The following is a 22,328-nucleotide window of genomic DNA, read 5'->3' on the forward strand; positions in this document are numbered from 1 at the left end:
CAACTACTTAAGCCAAGAAAACAAAGAAATAATGATTTTTCCCTGTCTTGTATAAATATTTCTTTGTTCTCAGGTATAAATATCCCTTGTGCTTTCTGGTACAAAAAAAAAGACTTGTGGCTTTTGTCATCCAGGGTAAATCTGTTGCTTCTCTTGATGACTTTAATGTCTTGCTTGATGCTTATATATTTTATACAAATTCAAGATAATTAAAATAGTATTTTAAGTGTATTTATCACTTTCTTCATTCATTTCCAAGTCAGGCAGTACGTGCTAAAACTGATCAGATGAAAATTTTAAGTGGTGAATTCACAAGATAATTTAACTTATGCTTTCTGTTTTGTGAAATCTCTTAATTTAGCTGCCATGTTCCTTATTTAGGATTTGAATAGCCTTCTAAGAGACTTGCACTTAAATTGCTATTATAAGTGGAGCTTAGCTATCAAAGTGACTCAGAACTGGCTCTGCTGATTGCAGCAATACCTAAATATTTTTTAAAAGCTGAGCCCTGTCCTCCTTAGTTGCCTTTCAAAACTGGCATTTAACGCTGCTCTCTTGAAAAAACGACACTTTGATGCAGAGAGCTATCTTTGTCTCATACAACACTGAGCATGCTGCCCACAAAACTGTAAACTCCTGGTATGTTTCTCAGGTCTGTGAAATTGGAGAAATATAAATTGTGTAGGAAATATAAAGCATTGGCTCTTCAAGAGCTGTACAAATTGTAAGGGCAAATAGCAGCTGACACTGTGTTCATGTGTCTTCTACTTGAATGTGCAGATCAGTCTGGGTAAGTGTTACTAGCAAAGCATGCAATACTAAGTTCATTTTGTCATTTTGCCTGAAAAAAAAATAGTTTTAGGGAGGATTTTAGCTAGTATTTTACAGCAAAGACTTCAGTAATGGCATATAGAAGAATCATGCTCTGTTAAATTTGGAAAACTTACTTGTGCAGGTAAGTGCCTTATGGCTGGATTAATGAGTAACTTCTACTTCAATTAGTTGCTGTTCTCCTGCAGTATAGTATTAGGCTTCTTTTTCCCTCTAAAAACTTTCCTTGTTTTCACTCAGTCCTGTAGCACCCCAAGATGCGCAGTGCCCCCAGAAAGCTGCCGTTATTCCTGACGGCGATAGTTTGTATTACAGGGTTTCGTGCTCTGCCATCCGCTCTTCAGAAAGGTAAGATGAAAATGCCACATCTAGCTTTAACAGTATTCTGAGTACTAATGGTTTTGTTCGTAGGCAGGGACAAGCCTGGGAGTCAGTGCTGAAATAAAGAAGCTGCACTGGTTTCACCCCTTAAGTTTTTGACCCTAAGAGCTCGTAGACCTAGATGCGAGGTAGCGTTACAATAATTGGTCTAGTTTTCATTCTCTGCTTTTGTTCCACTCCAAGTCTGTAACTGAGAGTTATCTTTTAATGAGTAATTCTTGTGAAACTTATATCTGATTCCTTGATGATTCAGAATTAATAACATTAAATAAATATGATTTATAATTAAATAAATAAAATTAAGTACTCTTAGATTTGCAGCAAGTTAATTAAGATCTTGGCTTAGCATGTTACCCATGGGCTGCAAACAAAGTAGAGTGAGTTCTCTATTCTGTTGTCTTACATCTTAAAATCCAGAATATTCTTGTTTTTCAGAGTAATTTGTGATTGCAATTGTTCCTGTTTCCTTTGTGAAGATTTACTGATTTATAATGAACCAGAATGGAAATTGGATCTTGGTTGTTTGCATAACCATTTTCTTTCCATTTTAAATTTCCAGTAGTAAAAAAGGGAAATTTACAGCTTGACTTCCTAAATTCTGCAAATCACTTGTTTTCATTGTAAAAACTCTTTTGGCTGTCAAAACAGATGTGGTATCTGAATCATTATAAGTAGTTCCTCACTTAAGCAGCGCAAAGCATAGTATTCTGTAGAATGCTATTCTCTTGCTTCAGTGTCTGCCATGCAGATGGATGTGATGCAGTTTACACAGAAATCTCTCATCTGACCAGTGAATGACATTGGTCCTGAAGCAGTCTGTAAATCAGGCAGGAATCTCTTGGGTATCTAAATGCCATGGAGCAGATAAATTTAGAGTTTGTCAAAATATAGATAATGTAAGTTTGGTATAATATTAATATAAATATTAACTTGTAACTTTTAAACTACTCATATATATGTTAGGAGAATAGACTTATTCAATGCTGAAAGAAAAAAGGAAAGTTTTAGTTTGTGACTCCAATTTCCCCCCCCCCCCCAACACTGAATTCCTTTTGGTAAAATCTAAATCCTATTTTTTTTAAATTTTGTCTCTGTTTCCTCTTTTCTCTTTCCTCACTGTATCTTTACACATGGGAAAAAGGTGAGTGCAGTGAGAATTAGGAAAGAATGAAAAAAAAAAAATCAGGTAAATTAACCAGATCATTTCTATATAAAGCCTTTTTCATTTAAAAGCTAGGGTAAGTAGCATTGTGTCAGCATTATTGTGACACTGTAATCATTTGCACCAGCCATGCTTGTCCTGAGGATTATTGCAAACTCCTTTTAATAGGTGTTGTAAGCTGCATTTTACCGTTCGGAGGATTCCACGTTTTCTAGATAGTGTATACAAGTATTGGTCTTCCATCCTTTGAATACAGCTACCTATCTACCAGAACAACAAGCTCTTCCAAGTTCATGGATGCTAAATTTTTCCCAATGTGGTGTTTAACAGAATTTGTAGTGAAATGTATGAGAAATGTGTTTGGCTTCATTGAGTTTTCATACAGCTTTAAGAAAAAAATAATTCTGGCCCCTGCTGAGTTTGGGAAGTGCACTACAAAGAATTCCTCTGTTACAATGTGCTGCTTGGCAGAATTGGTTTCTTTGCTTCTGTCTTTCTTAAAATACTACCAAATCAGTAGTTATCACCACAAATATTTGTTTCTATAAATATATTCCTTTACCAGTACATAAATATTATCAGCTTTACTTAGCCATACTAGATGATAACAAGAAGCTAAGAAGAAATAAAGTCAGTCCAATAGTAGATGTTCTGGAGAAATTTAGCCACTGTTGTTGGTCATCCAGGTGTGTATACTGTGCGTTTTGACCCCATTTGTTCAAAATATTTTAAGTACAAATGCTGAATGTAAAAAGATTTCTGAAAGCAATAATGAAACAGTGATTTAGTCCTCAAATAATTCCAAAACTTGATTGAAAACGACATTCAGAAAGTTCAAGTAAGCATGGACCTAATCAGAACATTAACATACACACATGTTTTCTCATAGAAAGCAAAATTTAATATCTGTTAGACAATTAAACAAAAAAAATGCTTATTTGGAGAATTTCTGCAAAATAAAGTACATTGCCTTTTTCTTAGCCCAGTTTAGCCTTAGTCTGGGAAGTTTGTATTAGGAATTTTAAGAAGGTTCCGTTGTGGCAGAGAGATTGCACTGACCTCTATGCCAGGCTATGCCTTCCACTTCTATGTTACTAAAAAGTAGAAAAATTTAAATCCAGACTAAATCTTTCCTACTTTTACTCCTCAGATCCTAAGTGTGGGCAGAAAGTTGAAGAGACAAAATATTGGAGTTACCTGAACCTTTTCACTCGGATTGTTGGGGGAAACCAGGTGAAACAAGGCTCGCATCCATGGCAGGTTAGCACAAGCAAATGTGGTTTCATCTTCAGAAGAAAACCCTGACTTTTCGTAGAAATGAGAAAATAAGAAAACAGGTATATTTTGTGCTTACTGACACTTAATGGTGTGCTGTTAAGCTCCACTCTGCTTTTATTAAAAGCAGTAAAGCAGGCGGGGAGGACACAGAACCTATCCTGCTCTCCAAGAAACTTTTGCTTATTGTTTATTATTTTGTTTACCATTCTTTCTGAAAGAGCATCTATAGATTAGTCTATTGTAAAGAGGTGTAGGTGAAACTGCTCAAAAATAGAAGGACACTGAAGGACACCAGCTCCAGTCCGTGACTACTCAGGCATCATGGATTTGCACTGCTCCCAGTGACCTGCAAAGGAAAAATTCTCAACTAACTGGTAACCTTTACAGCGTGTCACCTCAGTGACTAGGCATTTATTACATGTGTGTTGCTTTTGTCCAGGTACCAAGTCACAGCTGAGGGGAACAGCAAGCTTTATGATCTCTTAGATTCAAGGACCACAAGAATGCCATGAAAGTGTGTTTGCTTGAAATGCAGCATGTACTTTAGCAATGTGCATCTTCAGAGAGTACCTGCATGTACTCTCCTTTCTTCCCCAAATGACATCAGAGCAGATATAAAGATTTTCTTTATTTGACACGCCTTCTTTATGTGATGCAGGTTTCCTTGAAACGAAGGCAAAAGCACTTCTGTGGAGGCACCATTGTTTCTGCTCAGTGGGTGGTCACGGCAGCTCACTGCGTCTTAGACAGGTATGGATGTGATGTTTCAGGGTCAGGCTGCAGGTGCAGAAAAACATTGATTGTAAAATTGTGTGTGTGATGCAGCATCTTTTTATGGCGATTACTTACAAGTGCTGCCCTTTCATTTGTAACCTGTATTTTCCATGTTTTAACAGAAGGGGAGAAAGTACTAAACCTTTGAACATCTCAAAAATAATTAAGAGTAAAATAAACTTACAGGGATTGGTTGAGACTGATCTTGAAAGTGTAGATAAAAATCTGTACCTAACTATAATTTACAGGTGACTGCAATCTTTTTTTTTCCAGAAGCAGCAACTGACAGAGTATATGCAATTAAATGGTGAATGGATATAGTACTGACCTCTTGCGTGCTGATGACTTTCAGCTTTAGTGCTAAAAAAAAAGGAGGTCTATGAATGTTCTATGGAAGATTTCAGTCCTAATTCTGTGGTGGCTTCACTGAGATTCTAATTCCGTATGATTAATGCTGAATCTTTGTACTAATGGATCACCTGACAGTATAAATTTGATTTGTATCTGACATTGTATGTGATCGCATCTTGGTCAAATTAGCCAATAACTGCAGAGTTTATATTAATTATAGAACGGCAAGGAATATCAACACAAAGCCTCCTGACAGAAGTAAATCTTCAAGTTTGGTGAAAAATTTGAAGCGGAATAAAAAGTTTATAATGATTGCTATTTGTTTCCTTGCTGCACATTTGATCTGATACTAGAAGCCCTAAAGCAGGATTCACTATGTTTTTAAGGTATAAACTGAGAATGCTAGGGAAGTGTTCTTATTTTGTCTGTACATTCCTATGTCCAAATCTTTCCTTCTCCTTCAAAAAGCAGTGTGACCGAACATTTTTAAACTCAGTAAGAGGACTTGATTCCTTAGTGGACCACCAAATCACAGTCAGGAGTGTAGCTAAATGATCTTTCTTCTCAGTCCTTTTCATCTCCCAATTTCTACTGCAGGGCATACTCAGCTCTTGCTGACCATAAGTCTAAATGTGAAGATTAAATGTATCAGTAGTAATACCTTTTCTGTTTAAAAACCCTATTTTTTTCCTTTCATTTTGAAGATTCTGTAGCTGAACTTTTATTTTTCTATTCTATAGGAACCTACTCCAGTATTTGAATGTCACTGCAGGAGAGCATGATTTGAGGATCAGGGAAAATGGCGAGCAGACACTCCCTGTTAAATACATCATTAAGCATCCAAACTTTGACCCTAGAAGGCCGATGAACTATGACATTGCCCTTCTGAAGCTGGATGGAGCATTCAACTTCAGTAAGGCCATAGTTATCTGTGATCTTTTTCAGGGGGGAAGGTAAGGCGTTTTTCTCCCACATGCTGTAAAAAAGTATTGAAACTCAGTTTAAACACATCTCCCAGATGTCAGATTATATCACTAAAAATCTCCAGAGTATTTTGCAACTGAAGTATTTAAAATACTAGAGATATGTCAGAAAAATGTATCAGTTGAATTAAATGGTCTTCTTGAGACCTAATCCTCCCTTAGATGAAAAGCTGCTGTTCTTTGTACGCAGGAGATTAAAATTTGACCAAATAGGTGTTTTTATTTTTTATCTAAGATGTAGGTGGAGATTTCTGCCTGTGGTGAACGGTAAGGCTAGTCAAAAGGCTAGACCAGAGCTCAGAGTGTACTGTCTGTGCCTGACACCTCCTCTGCTATTTGTCCTCTTTCCCCTTCCCACAGACTGCAGTAGTGGCAGGGTGCTTCGCCCAGGGGGCTGGAAGGGGAAGGTGAGCGGGGACAGCTCTTACTTCCCTGGTTCCTGGCCTGTGAGCCATTTCTCAGCTGTACACTAACTTTACCTTACAGTCAGGTTTTCTGAAAGGCTACTTCACATCGGTTTCACGTAATCTGAGATGCTCAGGAGAGTCCACCTGACACTTCGCTCTTCCAAAGACTCCAGCTCACGTCACTAGGTTGCTCTGTCTTTGCCATCACAAAGCTGAGTGACAGCTTTTTCTAAAGGAAGTTTGGATCATGATAGCAGCCAAGTTTAAGCTGAATGGCAAGGCCTGGGCTGAAGCTTGTGATGCTCGTGGCTTTCTTTTTCAGATCCAAAACACTACAAAGGGGAGACACAGATAAATTGTTAAATTCCAGATGCCACAAAAATAACAATAGTTTTTAGTTTTAAAAAACTAACTCAGAAAGGAAGCTTTTTGCTGCTGTTCTTTCAAATACTTACCAATAATATTCATGTCCATGTGTGGTAGGTTCATCAGTTTTACCAGCATGTCTTCCTGATCCCGGTGAAAAGTTTGAGGCAGGATACATCTGCACTGCTTGTGGTTGGGGCCGTTTAAATGAGAGTAAGCCACTCGAGTCACTTCTTTGACATAAAGGTTTTTCAGTGTCTTATTTCTGAAGCTGAGAGCTTGATTGCATAGATCATAAACAGACCAGAAAAAAAATATCGACTGGTCATAAGAATTGTAATCTCAAAATGGGATCTTTGGTAGCTTCTATGCCTATCTGTGAATTATCTCAAAATGGATCACTACAATCTGTAGGCATGTATTTCAGTTTTGAAAGATTTTGAAATTTATTAAAGTAAAACTACTTATATGGACAAAACTGGATGTTCATGTAACCATAAAATGACTCGGAGCAAGTTTAAAACTCTTTTTTGGGGGTATTAGCAGTGACATTAAGTTCACCTTTCAGTATTTCTTATGAACAATTTTTGTATTTCAGATGGAGTACTCCCTCAGGTCTTATATGAAGTCAATCTACCAATCCTAAACAGTGAGGAGTGTTCAAGAGCATTATCAACTTTAAAGAAACCCATCCAAGGTGACACTGTAATGTGTGCTGGATTTCCCGATGGAGGAAAAGATGCCTGTCAGGTCAGCTGAACAGAGGGCCTTCTGTACCTACAAGTGTTTCTCAGAAGCTCAAGGCTCTGTGTGCCTACATGAATAAATAGACTGTAAAATGCCATAGTTCGAGTGTTTTTATTCTGATTTCTTAATTTTTCCAAAGGTTCTGTATGGGGCACTGCACTTAAATATATGATTCCTTTTTAATTATTATATGAGTATTATGGCAGGCTCCTGAGAGAAATTTTGCAATGTGTCCCAGTGCAATAATGCTTAGGGCTTTCTAACTTAGGAACACTTGATAACTTAATTAGTTAATATTGGTAAGATCCTAAGGAGGAAAGTAGAAAGTATTGCCTTGGATTACAGGAAGGATAGGAAGCGAGATAAAGGTTAAAGTGATTGTTGCTTGTCACGGGGGTAAAAAAAAAAAAAGCTCCTCATTCTTTTTTACATGCTAAAACACAATAGATGTGTACCCATGAAGGAATTAGTCTCTCTCTCCCCCTCTTGACAATTCTGACAAAACACAATTAAAAAGTGTCTTTCTTCACTTATTTTTTTTTTAAATTACTATTCCTTATGTTGCAGACTTCTTAGTGTGGCACAGAAGAGGACTCAATAAACTCTTTAAGGCTTGCTCAGTGGTATGCACACATTTTTGTAAGCTATGGGTTGTGAGCTTTCACTTGTTTTTTACAGGGAGACTCCGGAGGTCCTCTTTTGTGCCGACGTAAGCATGGTGCCTGGACTCTCGCTGGTGTGATCTCCTGGGGGATGGGATGTGCTCGTGGCTGGATAAGTAACGAAAAGAAGAAACATTACCACAGAGGATCTCCGGGAATATTCACAGACCTCAGTGTGGTGCTTTCCTGGATTCAGGAGAACATGAGTGCTGGTATTAAGTCTCCACAGTAATGTGTCCCTCATTTTTGACAACTCTTTTGTCTCATAATAGTATTTCATTTAATTGTATCTTTTTCAAGATACAGCACCTATATTTTCCCCATTTTTCCTGGCAAAGCACTATAACATTTCACAATGCCTTTAAGTATATGGTACTGATAGACAGTTGCCAAAAACACATTGAAAGCCCTGTAAATGTTTGCTTCTCTTCCACTTTACCTCCTACTTGGACTATACATGTGTGTGTATATATATTTTTTTATTATTTACTAAATTTAAGAATGGTCCTTTTATTTGTCTAGCCAGTTAGCCCGATATTTTTGTTTTTAAGTGGAAATTCACCAGTTGAAAGTGTCTGAAATGCGAAATGCACCTCTTCAAAGTCACTTGTCATTTTTCTCAGCTAAAATGTGTTGGATCAGACATTTGACTACATGGGGAAATGTCATGCTCTTGGAAGCATTTTTGATTTCCTCTGTGCAGGGGAACAGCATGAAAATTATCCATTGCTTCCAAAGTCATGGAGCTGGAGATATAAATGACAGTCTGTCCAGGGATGAACTTCATTCAGAATGTTAAGAAAATGAATTAATATTTTCTTCCAGTTTGGGCTGTTTTTGTTAAAAAGTATTGGAGATTGTCTTAAAATTTATGCAAAGATCTGAAAAACTGAGGAGGGGTGTTTAAGAGTTTTTGCTAGTTAATGATAAGAAAAAAAATTGAGGGGGGGAAAAAAAACCTTTTCCATTAGAAACTAGCTTCAAGTGGTGATTGAAAAAATAAACCCTGATAATGTTGGAGAAAAATGAAAAGGGTTTAGCTTCTGAAAAATATTTTGGTTCTCAAAAAAAAAAAAGAAAAAGACAAGAGAGACAGGGTCTTTTTATTAAAAAATTACTGGTTGGCCCATTTTATTATCAGGGAAAAAAATATGATTAGCTATTGTGGTAATTAAAGTGTGTGAGCTCCCGCAAACAGAAAAAGCGATTTGGTAGGTAAAGTGTAAACACAATTTTGAATTGTATTGCACTACGTTTTGCTTGCTTGGTATTTTATGCTGTCACACTGGTGCAGAAGATCTTAACTGTAATTGCTGTCAGGCTTAATGTCTCTGTGCCCCTGACGTGATGCCAGCAGTTGGATTCTGCTAACCTTACCTGAAATGTATAGCGATTACTCAACATGTACGTAAAGGAGCGTACTGTGCCACTCACACTGATCAGTGGCCTATCAATGTATGATTAATTCCAGGAGTGGCTACTCCAGAATTGTTTATTGCAAAGTCAGCATTGTCTGAACAGGCAATTTTGTTTTCATTCTAAGCCTAATTTATTGTAGGCACTATGTCCCGAAGAAGCATTTGAATTTGCCTCAGTGCAAGCTGTGTAAAATTACCGTTTCAAACGGATTTAAAAAAGCCTACTTTGTGAATATAAAATGACAGTAATTTATTCTTTTTCCACCTCCTTCCCTATCCCTCCTTTATTAGATCTGAAAATGAAAAGCTCCACAGGTGAGTACAGTATTTTTTCACTATATTCTATCTGTATTAGAGCATAAAAAAACCCTGAAATAGTCTGATAAATAATCTATGATGGAAGCAATGTAAAGAAGCTTGACTCATCAAAGCACTTTTGAATGTATACTTTGAATACATACTTTTTTCCTCCTGAGTCTGTAAAAAAAAATTACTGTTGTAGTTCAGCCCCGATTGGGACCAGACTACGCAGTCTCTCTCTCACTCCCCCCACCTTCTGAGAGAACAGGGGGAGATAATATAAGGAAAAACGACTTGAGGTTTGAGATAAGGACAGGGAGAAATCCTTAAAGTTACCGTCACGGGCAAAACAGACTCGACTTGGGGAAAACTATTCATTTATTACTACAAACAGCAGCACAATGAGACAGAGAACAAGATAACCTCCCTCCACCCCTCCCTCTTCCCAAGCTTAACATTATCTCTACTACCTTCCCCTCCCGAGTGGCACAGGAGGGAGGAGGGAATGGGGGTCGCAGTCAGTTCATCACACGTTGTTTCATGCCGCTGCTTCATGGTCGGGGGAAGAACTCCTCACATTCCTCCTGTGCTCCGTTGTGGGGTCCCACCCCTACGCCACAGTCCTTCCTGAAACTGCTCCGGCGTGGGTCATCTCTTTCACGGAGTGCAGTCCCTCCAGAATGGCTGTCCCAGCGGGCCCTCCACAGGCCACAGCCTCCTTCAGGCATCCACCTCCCCCGGTACGGGGTCCTTCACAGGCTCCAAGTGGATCTCTGCTCCTCCGTGGACCTCCATGGGCTGCAGGGGGACAACCTGCTCCACCGTGGTCTTCACCACAGGCTGCAGGGGAATCTTGGCCAGGAGCCGCATTACTCCTCCCCCTCCTTCTTCACTGACCTTGGCGTCTGCAGCCGTTCCTCACAACAGGCTGGCAGATGTCTCTCAGGATCTTTTTTACATCTTATTCACTTCTCATCTCCTCTCCACTTCTTGCAGCTGGGCCGGACCGAGTTGGGCCCAGTCGGCCACCTGGCGAGAGGCCAGAGGGTGAGGCCTGCAAGGCCCATGAGGCCTGCGCCTCCCCCTCTGCGCTTGTGCCCCCGCTCAGCTTCTTCACATCTTCTCTTCTCTCTTTTTTTTTTTTTTGTTTTCCCCTTCTTAAATATGTTATCGCAGAGGCGTTATCATGGAACATTCTGCTACCAATTGGCTCGGCCTTGGCCAGCAGCAGGTCTGCCCTAGGCCCAGCTGAGTCCACTGAACAAAGGAGAGCGACTTCTAGCAGTTTCCTACAGAAGCTACCATCTTAGGCCCCCCCCTCACTAAAAAAAACCACCACAATTACTTATGTAGGGTCATACTTATGTACTGGTGACTTCGAAACAGATTTTTCCTTAAGACAGCTACATATATTAAAAAAAAATTTTAATTGAAATGCAAATAAAATTAATGGGAAAAATGTAGAACAAAACCTCAATAATGCATGAAATCTAGTTAATGAAGTTGATTCTATAAAAATATAGATTTTTAATAGAAAGTATGAGGTAAATTAGTAGCACTTTTGCAGTCTATGATGACTTGTCTGATATCTATTTTACTGAATAAAATGCAAAAAAACACCCCCACAAAACCCAGTCTCGAATGTAACATGTTTTAATTGAAGCCTTACTTTGATTTTGCCATGTTTATGCTCCTGTCGGACACTCTGTTCCTCTAGGTACACGTTCACATAAAGATACTAGAAACAACTCTTGTCAACTAGATCGTAAAATTTTAATTTTAACTATCTAGAGTGAGATTTCTCAGGTGATCAATGAGCTTGGGCACACAGTCAGTTTGTATAAACTTGCTGTGGCCAGTGAGAATTGGGTATGTAAGTGCTGTTTGTGGCTTTTGAAATTTTGTACTGGTCTTCCTTGGACCCTTCAGGTAAGATAATCTTGTAAGTATATGACTCCTTAAATTTGTTTTCATATACATAGTTCTTGATAAATGTCTTACTGGGTTACCTTGCAAGGAGATGGAAAAGCAAGAGGAGATATTTTTTGTAAGTAATTATATTTCTAGTGACACTTCTCTGGGGAGGAAAGCTTCTTCTGTTAAAGTGTCTTTAATATCATATTGTACTGTTGCAAAAGTCTCCTGCTATAACATAGCAATGAACACTTTTCTTATGTCCTGAGATTTACATTTTTCGTCACTGAAAAATATTTATACTGAAATCCTCATTTAATAAATAGTTTATTTAAAGTAAAAAGCAAGCACTGCCATATTTAAAATAAAATATGATACTGCATTGGCGGTGCTTTATTTTTGCTCCCAAGTTATGTGTTTTAAAACTGACTTACCATAATTCAAATAAAAGAGAGACCAGAGAATACTCAACATCAGTCTGCTAGCAGAAACAACGTGCAGCTGAGCACTCTTGAGTCTCACAATATTCTGTAAGTGTTTGAGATTTTTGGTGGAACAGATGACTTCCTATGTGTCAAACCTGATTCCTTTAATTTTGTTTTAACTCTACAATGCAGCATTTTGTAGCATTCAGGATGGCAAACTCCCTGACAGTGAAGGAGAATTACATTTTCCTGGCAGTTCCAGACAGTTCTATCAAAACCACCAGTAAGTAGACAAAACATGATCTTTCCCCATACCTGATGTATCTGATTTTTTTTTTGTTGTTTCAGTTTTGTGAACAGGAACTAATTTGTTGTTCCAGATTGTGTATATGGACTCTATTTGTACCAGAAGGGAATTATATATTGCTTCGTTTTTCCCATTTTGATATAGAGCCAGAAACATATTGTGCCTATGATTCTTTATCAGTCTATTCAAAAGATGACAGACTTGTTGGTGAGTTGCTGTCTCCTTACTCTTTGAAATAATCTGTCAGTGTACTCTTTAAGTATAGCCAACAGGGACATTGCAGTTGGTTATGTTTTACATACATTTTCATGATGAATACATTGTGACATATGATCTAAACTAAACAGGGTGGGAGGGGAAAAGAATAGAAAATGCCTGGTAGGAAATTGTATCAGTTGTGTTCTTAATTTTTTAATCACATGCATCTTTCATTTGGGGTAATGGATTAATAGAGAATATAGAGGAATAGATAGGCAATTTCCTTTTAATCTTTAGAATTTTATAGCCACGTACTAAAAATGGTACATGTGAGTATTCTCAAGTGACTAAAGGTTTTAAATGGTGATTATTCTCTAATACTATATTTCAGGAAAATTCTGTGGAGAAGATCTTCCATTACCTATTTTGATTGGCTCCAATAGTATAAGGCTGAAATTTGTTTCTGACAACAAGGATTATGGAACTGGTTTTTCTATGACCTACAAAGCTCTTACAACAGATATTCTTCCTGGTAAGTCTAACTCTAGTTAGACCTGTCTGCACTCCTGGGTGGTGGCCTGAAAAAAAAATTCAGGATAAGAGAAATCAGAGGAAGCTACTATGATTTTTCCATGTGGATGATGTTATGAACAAGGGAAGTGTGCTTAGGCTGCTGTGTGACATTGTGGAGAAACTGGGATGCCAGAAAGAGATAGGGTAGATGCTGTTCAGAGGAGCCCTCCTTTAACTTTGCCTCTTCTCCATCCACTTTATACAAGATCTCATTTCCTTCCCTACTTCTGGAATGTTTTAAGACTTAATTAATAAGATTAGTCAAATGAGCAGAATTTCCAGTTGGAGGCTGCTTTGCTAGTCCCCAGCATGCTTTCCTGGGGGGAGCATGCTAAGATACATGTAGTACAGAATTGCTTCCAGTTTTGCTGTGCAGAGTGGTTCACCATCAACAGGCAGCAGGCCCAAGGGCCATCTGCTAAGTCTGGACAATCCAGTTACAGACAAGCATCTGTTGTTCTTGTTTCTGCAGCTATTCCAATCAGTTTCTTTCGTTTGCAGAGTGTAGCGAGGAATCCCCTCTGAGGGGCCTTGCCACTGCATAGCCCATCAGGAAGACACATCCACTAGTTGCATTTTGTGTCTCCGTTTCTAAAGAAAGTTGGCAAATATTCTTCTGACATGCCTGTGTCCTGCTCTTCTGTCACCCCACACAGGTACCTGTGCCTGCAGTGGCACACTGCCTGTGGCCAAAGAGAAATGCTGTAGTCATGGATGGAATTGCTCTTCCACCTGGGAACAGATTAAAATTTTTCTTTGCATCTTTTTCATACTGAAGGCTTTGGCTTCTTGCTCTTGTCCTATTCTCTTTCTCAGCTGTGTGAAAGCATCACAAGAGTTTTTCTGTTGTTTTTTTTTTTTGTTTGTTTTGTTTTGGTTTGGTTTGGTTTTTTTTGGGTGGTTTTTTTTTTTGTGAATGACTTAATAGAAAATCACAGTGACTCCATTTTTGTTTTCCTGGATTTCCAGATTCTGGCTGTGAGTCCTTAGCTGTCCTTTATGAAGAAGGAGTGTTACAAAGCATGCACTACCCAGAGCACTACAGCAACCTGGCAGACTGTCAGTGGATTATTTGTGCACCAGAGGGCCATGTAATCAAGGTATAATATGAGCCTTTCCCGTGTCTACAGAATGGAAGTGGGCACCATAGAGTTAACCTGAAATTATGCAGCTAAAGACAAGCAAGATCAAGTAACACAAGCTTGAGTAATGCTGCTGGATGCAGTTAAGAGAAATTACTTTTCATCCCAAAAGCCAGACAGGTTTTGATTTGTCCTTTAGGTTATAGTAAAATAGAATTTCCTGGTTTAAATTTTATCATGATAGATTCTTCTAGCAAATGTAATGTGCTGTGTATCACCTGTGAGAGGTTTGAATGTCACAGAAACCAAGCCCCAAAGGAATAAATGAGAATACTAAAGACTCTATAATAGATCTTTGAAATTGTTTTTGTGAATTTAACAACAAGGTTTATTTTTTTTTTTAATTTAAAGCTTACTTACCAGTCTTTTGAAGTAGAAGAGAGTGAAGATTGCTCTTATGATGCCGTGACTGTGTATGAAGATGTGGGAAAAGAGGAGGAAATTGGTTTGACTTTTGGTTTTTGACATATTTTGGGGATGATCTATTTCTCTTATGGCTTTTACTAGCCCTGTTTTACAGTCAAAAATCAAATTTGCATCTAGAGTCTCAGGTGATGTTATAGATACTAGTTTCAGTTCCTTGAAAAATACTTGCAGGTATTGCTGCTTCTCTTGCATTTATAGAGGTAAGACCACAGAGAACAGAACAATTTCGTGTATTAAAGTCTATATGAAATGCAGTTCTGAATTCATGTAAATGAAGAAAAGGGCATAACACAATAATTTGGTTTTATAGTAATGATCAGGCACACAGAGCACCCAACAGATCTCCTTTTCAGAGTCCAATTGTTCTTCACTCCAGATGAGCATTCATGTAGTTCTTGCCACCTTGCTGGAGATTCCCCTGGCTTACACTAAATGAGAGGAAGACCTTTCCCAATTAATTGATTTTAGCACTTCTAGCACTTTGCTGGCTCTGGTGCATAGATTGGCACTAGCAGATGCTAGTGCTGAAACACTAACAAGGTGAAATAAAGTTTCTAATGTGTTCTCTATGTAATGGCAACCTACGAGCATGAGTGCTGCAATGGTCTCTTGTGAAATAATGCAAGAGCCTCCTTGTCCTTATGAGGTAATTACTGAATAAGGACAGATTGACAGAAATAACAGAAGAGTTCTTCAGCCTCAGTCTGCTTGTCTCTACTCCTTTCCTGTGCTTAGTCATTTTTTAGCCTCCTGTGTGAGAGCTGGCATAGACAGAATATTGGGTACCCACTGTTTTAAGAGGTAAGGATGAAAAAGTACATGTTAATCTGCAGTGAACTTTTACTTTCTCATCTTTAGCTAAATCATGTGGATTTGCCCTACCAGCGGCTGTTTTGAGCTCCTCTGCTATGATGCTTGTTGTCTTTAACTCTGATGAAACAGAGACCTTTGAAGGATTCAGGGCTACAATCTCTTTTGTTCGTGTGACAGGTAATAGAAGTAACTTGGGAAGACTGCCTCTATGGGGCAGCACAAAGGGCTCTTTAGTGAATCTGAATATATAGAATTATTTTGCTCTAGGAGATTCTCCTCTGATAAATTGTTTCAGTGAAGAAATGGTATTGTGAACCTATCTATGGAGGCATTCAACAAAAGACCTATTGAGTGTGTGAAGAGAAACGATTAATCTACCCACAACCTGAGAGTTTTGTTTTGTGTAAGAGTATTTTAGTGCATTTTAAATGGCACTTTACTACTATGTGAAGATGCAATAGCACAGATTCCTACCACAGAAATCTATTCCTTCTACAAAAATGATAACAGAGTCAATAAAAGTGATTTTGTAATAAAAATATCACTCAACACAGCCTACTAACACATTTGCTATTTTCATTTGCTAGATTTAGATACTTTGAATTCAACTAGTGAAGAAGAATTTGAAGATATGGATATGACTGAAGAAGAAATACAGGTTACAACAGGTAAGCCAACTCAAGTTATATTTTCTTCATGGGAAGAGGGAGTATCTTTTGAACTATAATCCAAATGGTGTTTTCTCCAAATATTTAATGGATGCAGTCTGAGTTGTCCCAGAATTTTTCGTTAAGATATTTTGAGGGAATAAAAAGATTAATAGTAACACTTCTATGCTTTAGCTTTAGAATAGCAGAACCTAATTGTTCTTATTTCCTTCATCTTGTTAAGTCATTTACAGCAGTGCAATGATATTATTTCAGCTTGTATGTCAGTTTACACCTACTTGCTGTGGTGAAAATAATTGCAAAAAGAGTGCAGGGGAGTTCAAAACAATAACCAGTGTTGTAGAACTTCCCCTTTTCCCTCCAGTATTTTATGGCGAATGGGAGGAGTCCATATTCATTGTAGGTTTGAGACTAAAACTTTTGAAGGTAAGAAATTGCTTTAATCTTGGTGAAGCTCTGTTTTTGCTAAGATCATCTCCTCATGCTATCTCTAAACATTTGGATCCTTTATAATGAGGGAAGTTGAAAGATTTAGCAAAAAAGGAGAGAGGGGGAAGCCTGAGAATCTGTGGGGTAGACTTCTTGAGACATCAGTGCTTTCTATTTCAGATGATATTTGTGGAATGCCTTCAAATCAGCCCAGGTTCATCTTCAGTAGGATAATTGGAGGTGAAGAAGCTGTACCATACTCATGGCCTTGGCAGGTCAGTGTACAAATTTCAGATGAGCATATCTGTGGAGGAGCAGTTCTTGCCAAAGAATGGGTTGTCACAGCTGCTCACTGCTTTAATTCTAAGTAAGTATGTTGGGATGAACCCTTCCCTGGGAATGTTTGTAATTGCACAGTGCATCTCAGCAATGTGGTTCTGCCCAGGGTGACTGGCATAGTTTCGGTTACCACCTACTTGCAGCTCACACTGGCATAGGATTCTTTTGATCCACACATAGGTATTAGGATCATAATGGATACTTAGGAAGCACGTAGCCTACTTCTGTAGGCTTGGTTTTCATTCAGATCAGTTTTCAGAAGAGATGACAAGATACAAAGTCTCTTGTCTTCCATCACTTACGTAACTTCTTTGTGTTTGTGCCATTTACAGAGCGTATTTTCATCCAGGTAGAATCAACCGACCTGAAAATTCAAAATTATTTAATTTGTGTAGATTTTGGAGGACATACAGGAGGTTTTTGTGCCCAGAGTTCATGCCATTCACTTATTAAGAACCTATTAATCTGTTAAATCAGATTACATAGCATTTTTTCTGTCATTATTGAGAGGAGCCAAAAGGATAATGTGTGACATATGAACTCTTTAAATACTTTCTCAAATGCAGTTTGTTTATTAATCTCTTAGGCTGAACACTACCTGACTCTTTAAAATTTCAAATTAATCACAAATACATTAATTTAAAATTAATGTACCTTGGGTTATAAAAATTTTTTTTTTAAATCCTCCCAGGATTGCTGTGATAATTAGGTATTTCTGGCCTGTTTTCAAATAAAGTTGAATTTACTTCAAAATGAGTGTCAGCTTTCAAAATCCCTGAATGCCAAAGATGCCTAGGCATTCTTCATTTCTTTGATTCTCTTCCCCACCCCAACAAAACTGGAGGTCTGAAATGCAACTGCTGTTTTGAATTTTGAACTTTGCCTTCTGAGTTTCTAAATATTAGTTTGCAATTTCATCAGGGAGTTATAGTAGGTTTTCAGAAAGCAAGAGGGCTCAGTTAAGAAACTGAAGGGTGAAATGAAATGTTCATGTTGCATTTCTTTGTATAATTTGACGGGTAGTTAAGTTTTAGAGGTCACCTACTTTTTTCTTTAAGAAGTTAGGGACCAGCACTGTCCCTCAATGATGTGGACTGTGCAGACCTTGTGTTCTGCATCAGGCACCCATAGGCCGTATAAAAATGATGGCTTGATATGTGTTTGAGAGATCCTACTTGCCTCATCATGAGAGTATTTCATGCCCCCTAGAAGACAATGGGAATTCTGTAGATTTGTATGGGACTGTGGGCATCAGGAGCTGTTGGCCTAGGAATGTGTAGGGCCCTAGTACCTATTTTGAAGCAGGGCGGGGGTTAAGAATTACAGGTTTCAAGAATGCTGTTATACCAGCCTGAGAACATATTTACTTTTTTTTTTTTTTAAGGGAATTATACAGAGACTTATGGATGGTGGTAACAGGACTTCATGAACTTACAGAGGAAGAATACAGACAGGTACTATAAGTTCTGCTCAATAATAAAACATAAATCAGTCTTGCAAAATAGTTTTTAATGTAAATGCATCTCACAAATTGTTCGTGATGCAGCAATCGAGCAGCCTGCATACTGACCTTAATCTGCATTTACACAACAGCTTTTGTGTGACTGTCAGAGAAATTATATCAACACAGACCTGTGCCTTCAGCAGTAATGAACTCCAAAGCTGGAGGACGCGAGTGAGGAGTGTATTGTCTCTGAATTCTCTGGTGACTGTTACCAAGACAGGAATAATTGGGGCACAAATGTCCCTTTGTGCAAACTGGACAAATGTTTTTCCAAGACTCTCTTCCTACACTTACCTGATGGAGTTTTCTGCATGTTCCCTGATCCATGTCCAAGAGGCATAATCTTGACCTGTTAATATTAGAAAGCTGATTCACTGAATAGCTGCTTTGAAATGTTTCCTCCTCTTAAGGCATCTTGCATATGCTTTGAAAATTTTATAAACCCAAAGTTACTTAAAGACTCAAATTCCTAAGTGTTTAAGAAAATGTCAATGTCCTTGCTTTCCTAGAAAAGGTCAGTAAAGCACTTTATTATACATCCAAGTTTTAACAAGACCACTATGGACTCTGATATCGCCTTACTGCAACTGGCCGAGCCCTTAGAATTCAACCACTACGTGCGCCCAGTGTGCCTCCCTGCCAAGGAGGAGGCGGTTCAGCCCTCAAGGGTGTGCGTTGTCACAGGATGGGGTGCACATGAAGAAGGTATGCGCTGTTTGTCGTTTTGAAAGTAGAGCATGCTGTGTTTTAAATACTACATTCTGTGTTATAACATTCATTAAGTCTATACATTTGGTTCCTAGAGAACAGACACGTTTAAAAGTTTTCCTTTGTGTAAGATCAGCTAAACATCCAGGGGAATGGGTGGGAGGAAAGAAATCAGATAATTTTGAGACCGTTTGAAAAAGAGAAGAGTAAAGCTTCTTTCTGGAATCACTAATTCATACCTCTACTACTTTCTGAGATGTCTTTTATTTCAAGACAGAGAAAAGGGGAAAAAACTGCATCAGCTGGAAGTCCCCATCCTGACACTCGACACATGTCAGAGCTATTATGTAAATTTTCCCAGTAAAGTGACCCAGAGGATGATCTGTGCTGGATTCCCTCTGGAAGAAGGCAAGGACTCATGCACAGTAAGTTGCACACATCACCTATGCCTTCTGACACTTGGGCTTGTTGGAAAAGGGGAGCGTTAAAACCTTACTGAGAACTGTTTTCTTGCAAACAAGCTGTAGGTGATTTACAGTAAAAGATTCCTGAATAGTAGGATTTTAATTAGACATATTACAAAAAGAGGTACTTCTCTTGAACAAAGGTTATTTCTTTCTCTGCCTTTTAAAAACAGAAACCCCCAAACACACAAGAAACCGGAACCTCTCGTAGCTGAACTGGTATTTTAAAAACATAAGGAGTGATGTTAGCTCATAACAAGATTCCTTTGTCCTTGTGCAGGGTGATTCTGGTGGCCCATTAGTTTGTCCTTCAGAAGATAACTCGGGATTTTACACTCTTCATGGAATCACCAGCTGGGGCTTGGGATGTGGAAGAAAGAGCTACCCAGGAGTATACACAAATGTTGTTGTTTTTGTTAACTGGATCAAGCAGAATGTTAATAGTAGTGGTATGTATGAAAAAAAATGATTAAATGAATCCTTTAGATGTTGCTAGATGCTTAATTTGGGGTCTTTTCCAGGGTGCTATTTTTATATTTGGGTGTCCAGCACTTCCTGAAGTCTTGACTGTTTAAAATACCCCTAGGTGAATGCGTGGGAAGAGATGAATCTAAATCAGTAGTCACTTCTGAAAATCTTATTTCTTCCGAATGTATTATTATTCCCCTCTCTGTTGCTTTTCTCATGTTGATGAATATGTTTTCCTTACTGCTGCTTTGCTGCTTCATTTCTCAGGGTTGGGAGGAGGTAGGGAGACATGAACTGACACATGATGACAGCTGGATCCACTTCCACAAGTTTACAGGCTGCCTTTGTTGACGATCTTTGCAAGTTTACCCTGTTCTTTTTTTCTCCTTTTTGTAGATCTCCCCATTTTCATGGCGTGACCATCAAAAGAGCAGTCTGATGGACCACATTGTAAAACACTTCCAAAGCACAAATGTCATTGAAGGCAAAATTTGGTGAAAGCATGTTAGTTCATGACTGATGAACAGATTCCAAAGTAGCTGATACTTACCCTGGTGAATTTACTGCTGATCTACCTGAATTGAGAGTTTGGCTTTACATGTGTGTGCTTGGGGCAGACACAAGTTACTTGCAGGCTTCTGACACTGTTAATCTACCTTAGAAGGAAAGAGGGAAATTAAACCACCACATACCATATGCCAAGCATGTCCTTGAATATAGTTCTGGAGAGCATAAAAGTCCTGCAGAAATGAGATTAAATAACTGTGTGTGTAAAACAACTGAAGGGGCAGTCACTCATCTTTCCATTAAGGTCAATGAGAGTGTTACCTCTGGCTCTGGGAGCTGGGCAGCGGCAGTAGTAGTGCATTGCTGAGGAGCAGAAAAACGTTGTCTAGTCACTAGTGATGTGCATCAATCCAAATGCTGGGAAAAAAATATTTTAAATATAGTCATTCCTATTTTAACAAATTGTGTGTTGTTTAAACAGATAGAAGTGTTTGAAAAGACAAATGTTACAGGCCCAGGGCCTTTGGCACCATGCAAGAACTGACAGCTATCCCAATTAATCTATGCATATAATAATCCACACACTGCAAACTGAGTGCATTTACTTGTAAATAGCAGTTTGTTTAATGCTCAAATGGCTGCTTACACAAGACGTTGTGGTGACAGGCTCCAATTAGCTTTGCAGGCTGTTCTGTGCACAGTCTTAGTGTTTAGAAACCAGATCAGTACGATAGCAGTATATGTAACACAAGCATAACCCTTCTTTGACTCCATGGTCCAGAAAATAAGTAGAATATCTCATTTTGTTTCTGTTGATATTAATGGCAAAAATCTTGAGATGTGTTTCTCATCCATGCATCTGGTGCCAGTAACCCTACTTTTTTGATTACATTAGTTTAGGACTTCTGATTATTTTAAAGATACAATTTTATTCTGTAGCTGTGGAAAAAAATAATTCCTCCACCTTATTTTCCAAACAACTATGGTAAACCAGTTTCTTCCTTTGTCTGTAAAGTTTTAGGCAAAAGCCCACAAAATAGTCAGAAGCATGAGCTTTCTGTGGAACTATGAAAATATTTCCTGGTGAAGTATTACAATTCCTTTGTAATTTTTTGTTATGGAAGCCTGTTAATGTTCAGTTATGGTGGAAGTTGCTATTAGCTAACTATATCAATTTAACTGTGCTGGGAGCAGATGTGTCAAATCATTTGGCTGCTCTTCTTGTTTGCTTAACAGGAACAAGATGATTTAAAATACTTGTAAAGTTTTTATCTGCTTATTAATCTAATACAAGGATATCAGTGGGTAAAAATGTGGAGGGAGAAATACAGGTGGTATTGGCTGTGCTACCCTTTTGAATGCAGTGGTTATATGCCGATAAACTGATATAGCTTAAAAAAATTCTTTTCGGATATTAGGAGTGCTATCGTTGATTATTTGTTTTCCATTTGATTGTTAGGGTACTTACTTTTTGCTTCACTGCATGATGTTGACCTTTTGTGTTTCTCCTAGTATGGTTTTACCAAGTAGTCTAGTTTTCCTTTTGATGTTATATCTTTTTAGTCTATTGTAAGCTGCCAGTATCTCTTAGCAATAATGTGAACTGTGAACTGTTTTGCGATGCAAATTAAATCTGATTTAAAAAAAAAAATAAACAATCACTTTCAATGAATTTCATGTAATGGAATTGTATTTTAGTTTTTACAAAACTTATATGAAGTCCACTTTAATTCTTAACAGTTATATGAGACTTTCCTGAATCCTGAATCATAAGGTAGGATAC

General features: G+C 38.2%; 1 protein-coding gene across 1 annotated transcript; it reads left to right on the top strand.

Annotated features, from left to right (window-relative positions):
• Nucleotides 1-1,088: 1,088 nt before the first annotated feature.
• OVCH2 (ovochymase 2) lies at nt 1,089-20,671 on the top strand. Its single transcript, XM_086749244.1, has 21 exons — nt 1,089-1,179; nt 3,525-3,634; nt 4,311-4,402; nt 5,518-5,690; nt 6,651-6,746; nt 7,132-7,283; nt 7,959-8,154; nt 9,652-9,675; nt 12,192-12,282; nt 12,380-12,513; nt 12,896-13,036; nt 14,047-14,177; nt 14,571-14,664; nt 15,504-15,635; nt 16,046-16,126; nt 16,736-16,922; nt 18,279-18,348; nt 18,908-19,103; nt 19,380-19,531; nt 19,851-20,019; nt 20,435-20,671. The coding sequence occupies exons 1-21, from the start codon at nt 1,089-1,091 to the stop codon at nt 20,455-20,457; spliced, it is 2,535 nt and encodes an 844-aa protein (XP_086605370.1). The 3' UTR covers nt 20,458-20,671.
• The last annotated feature ends 1,657 nt before the right edge of the window (nt 20,672-22,328 follow it).

This window comes from Chlamydotis macqueenii, chromosome 5 (assembly GCF_036417535.1).
Source record: "Chlamydotis macqueenii isolate bChlMac1 chromosome 5, bChlMac1.mat, whole genome shotgun sequence".
NCBI lineage: Eukaryota > Metazoa > Chordata > Aves > Otidiformes > Otididae > Chlamydotis > Chlamydotis macqueenii.

What these genes read in the sequence shown, in the direction of transcription:
- OVCH2 (XM_086749244.1), top strand. Translation starts at nt 1,089, where the DNA reads ATGCGCAGTGCCCCCAGAAAGCTGCCGTTATTCCTGACGGCGATAGTT. An exon ending in AAAAGATGACAGACTTGTTG is followed by an intron (nt 12,514 to 12,895) that starts GTGAGTTGCTGT and finishes ACTATATTTCAG; the next exon opens with GAAAATTCTGTGGAGAAGAT. An exon ending in GGGAAAAGAGGAGGAAATTG is followed by an intron (nt 14,665 to 15,503) that starts GTTTGACTTTTG and finishes TCTCATCTTTAG; the next exon opens with CTAAATCATGTGGATTTGCC.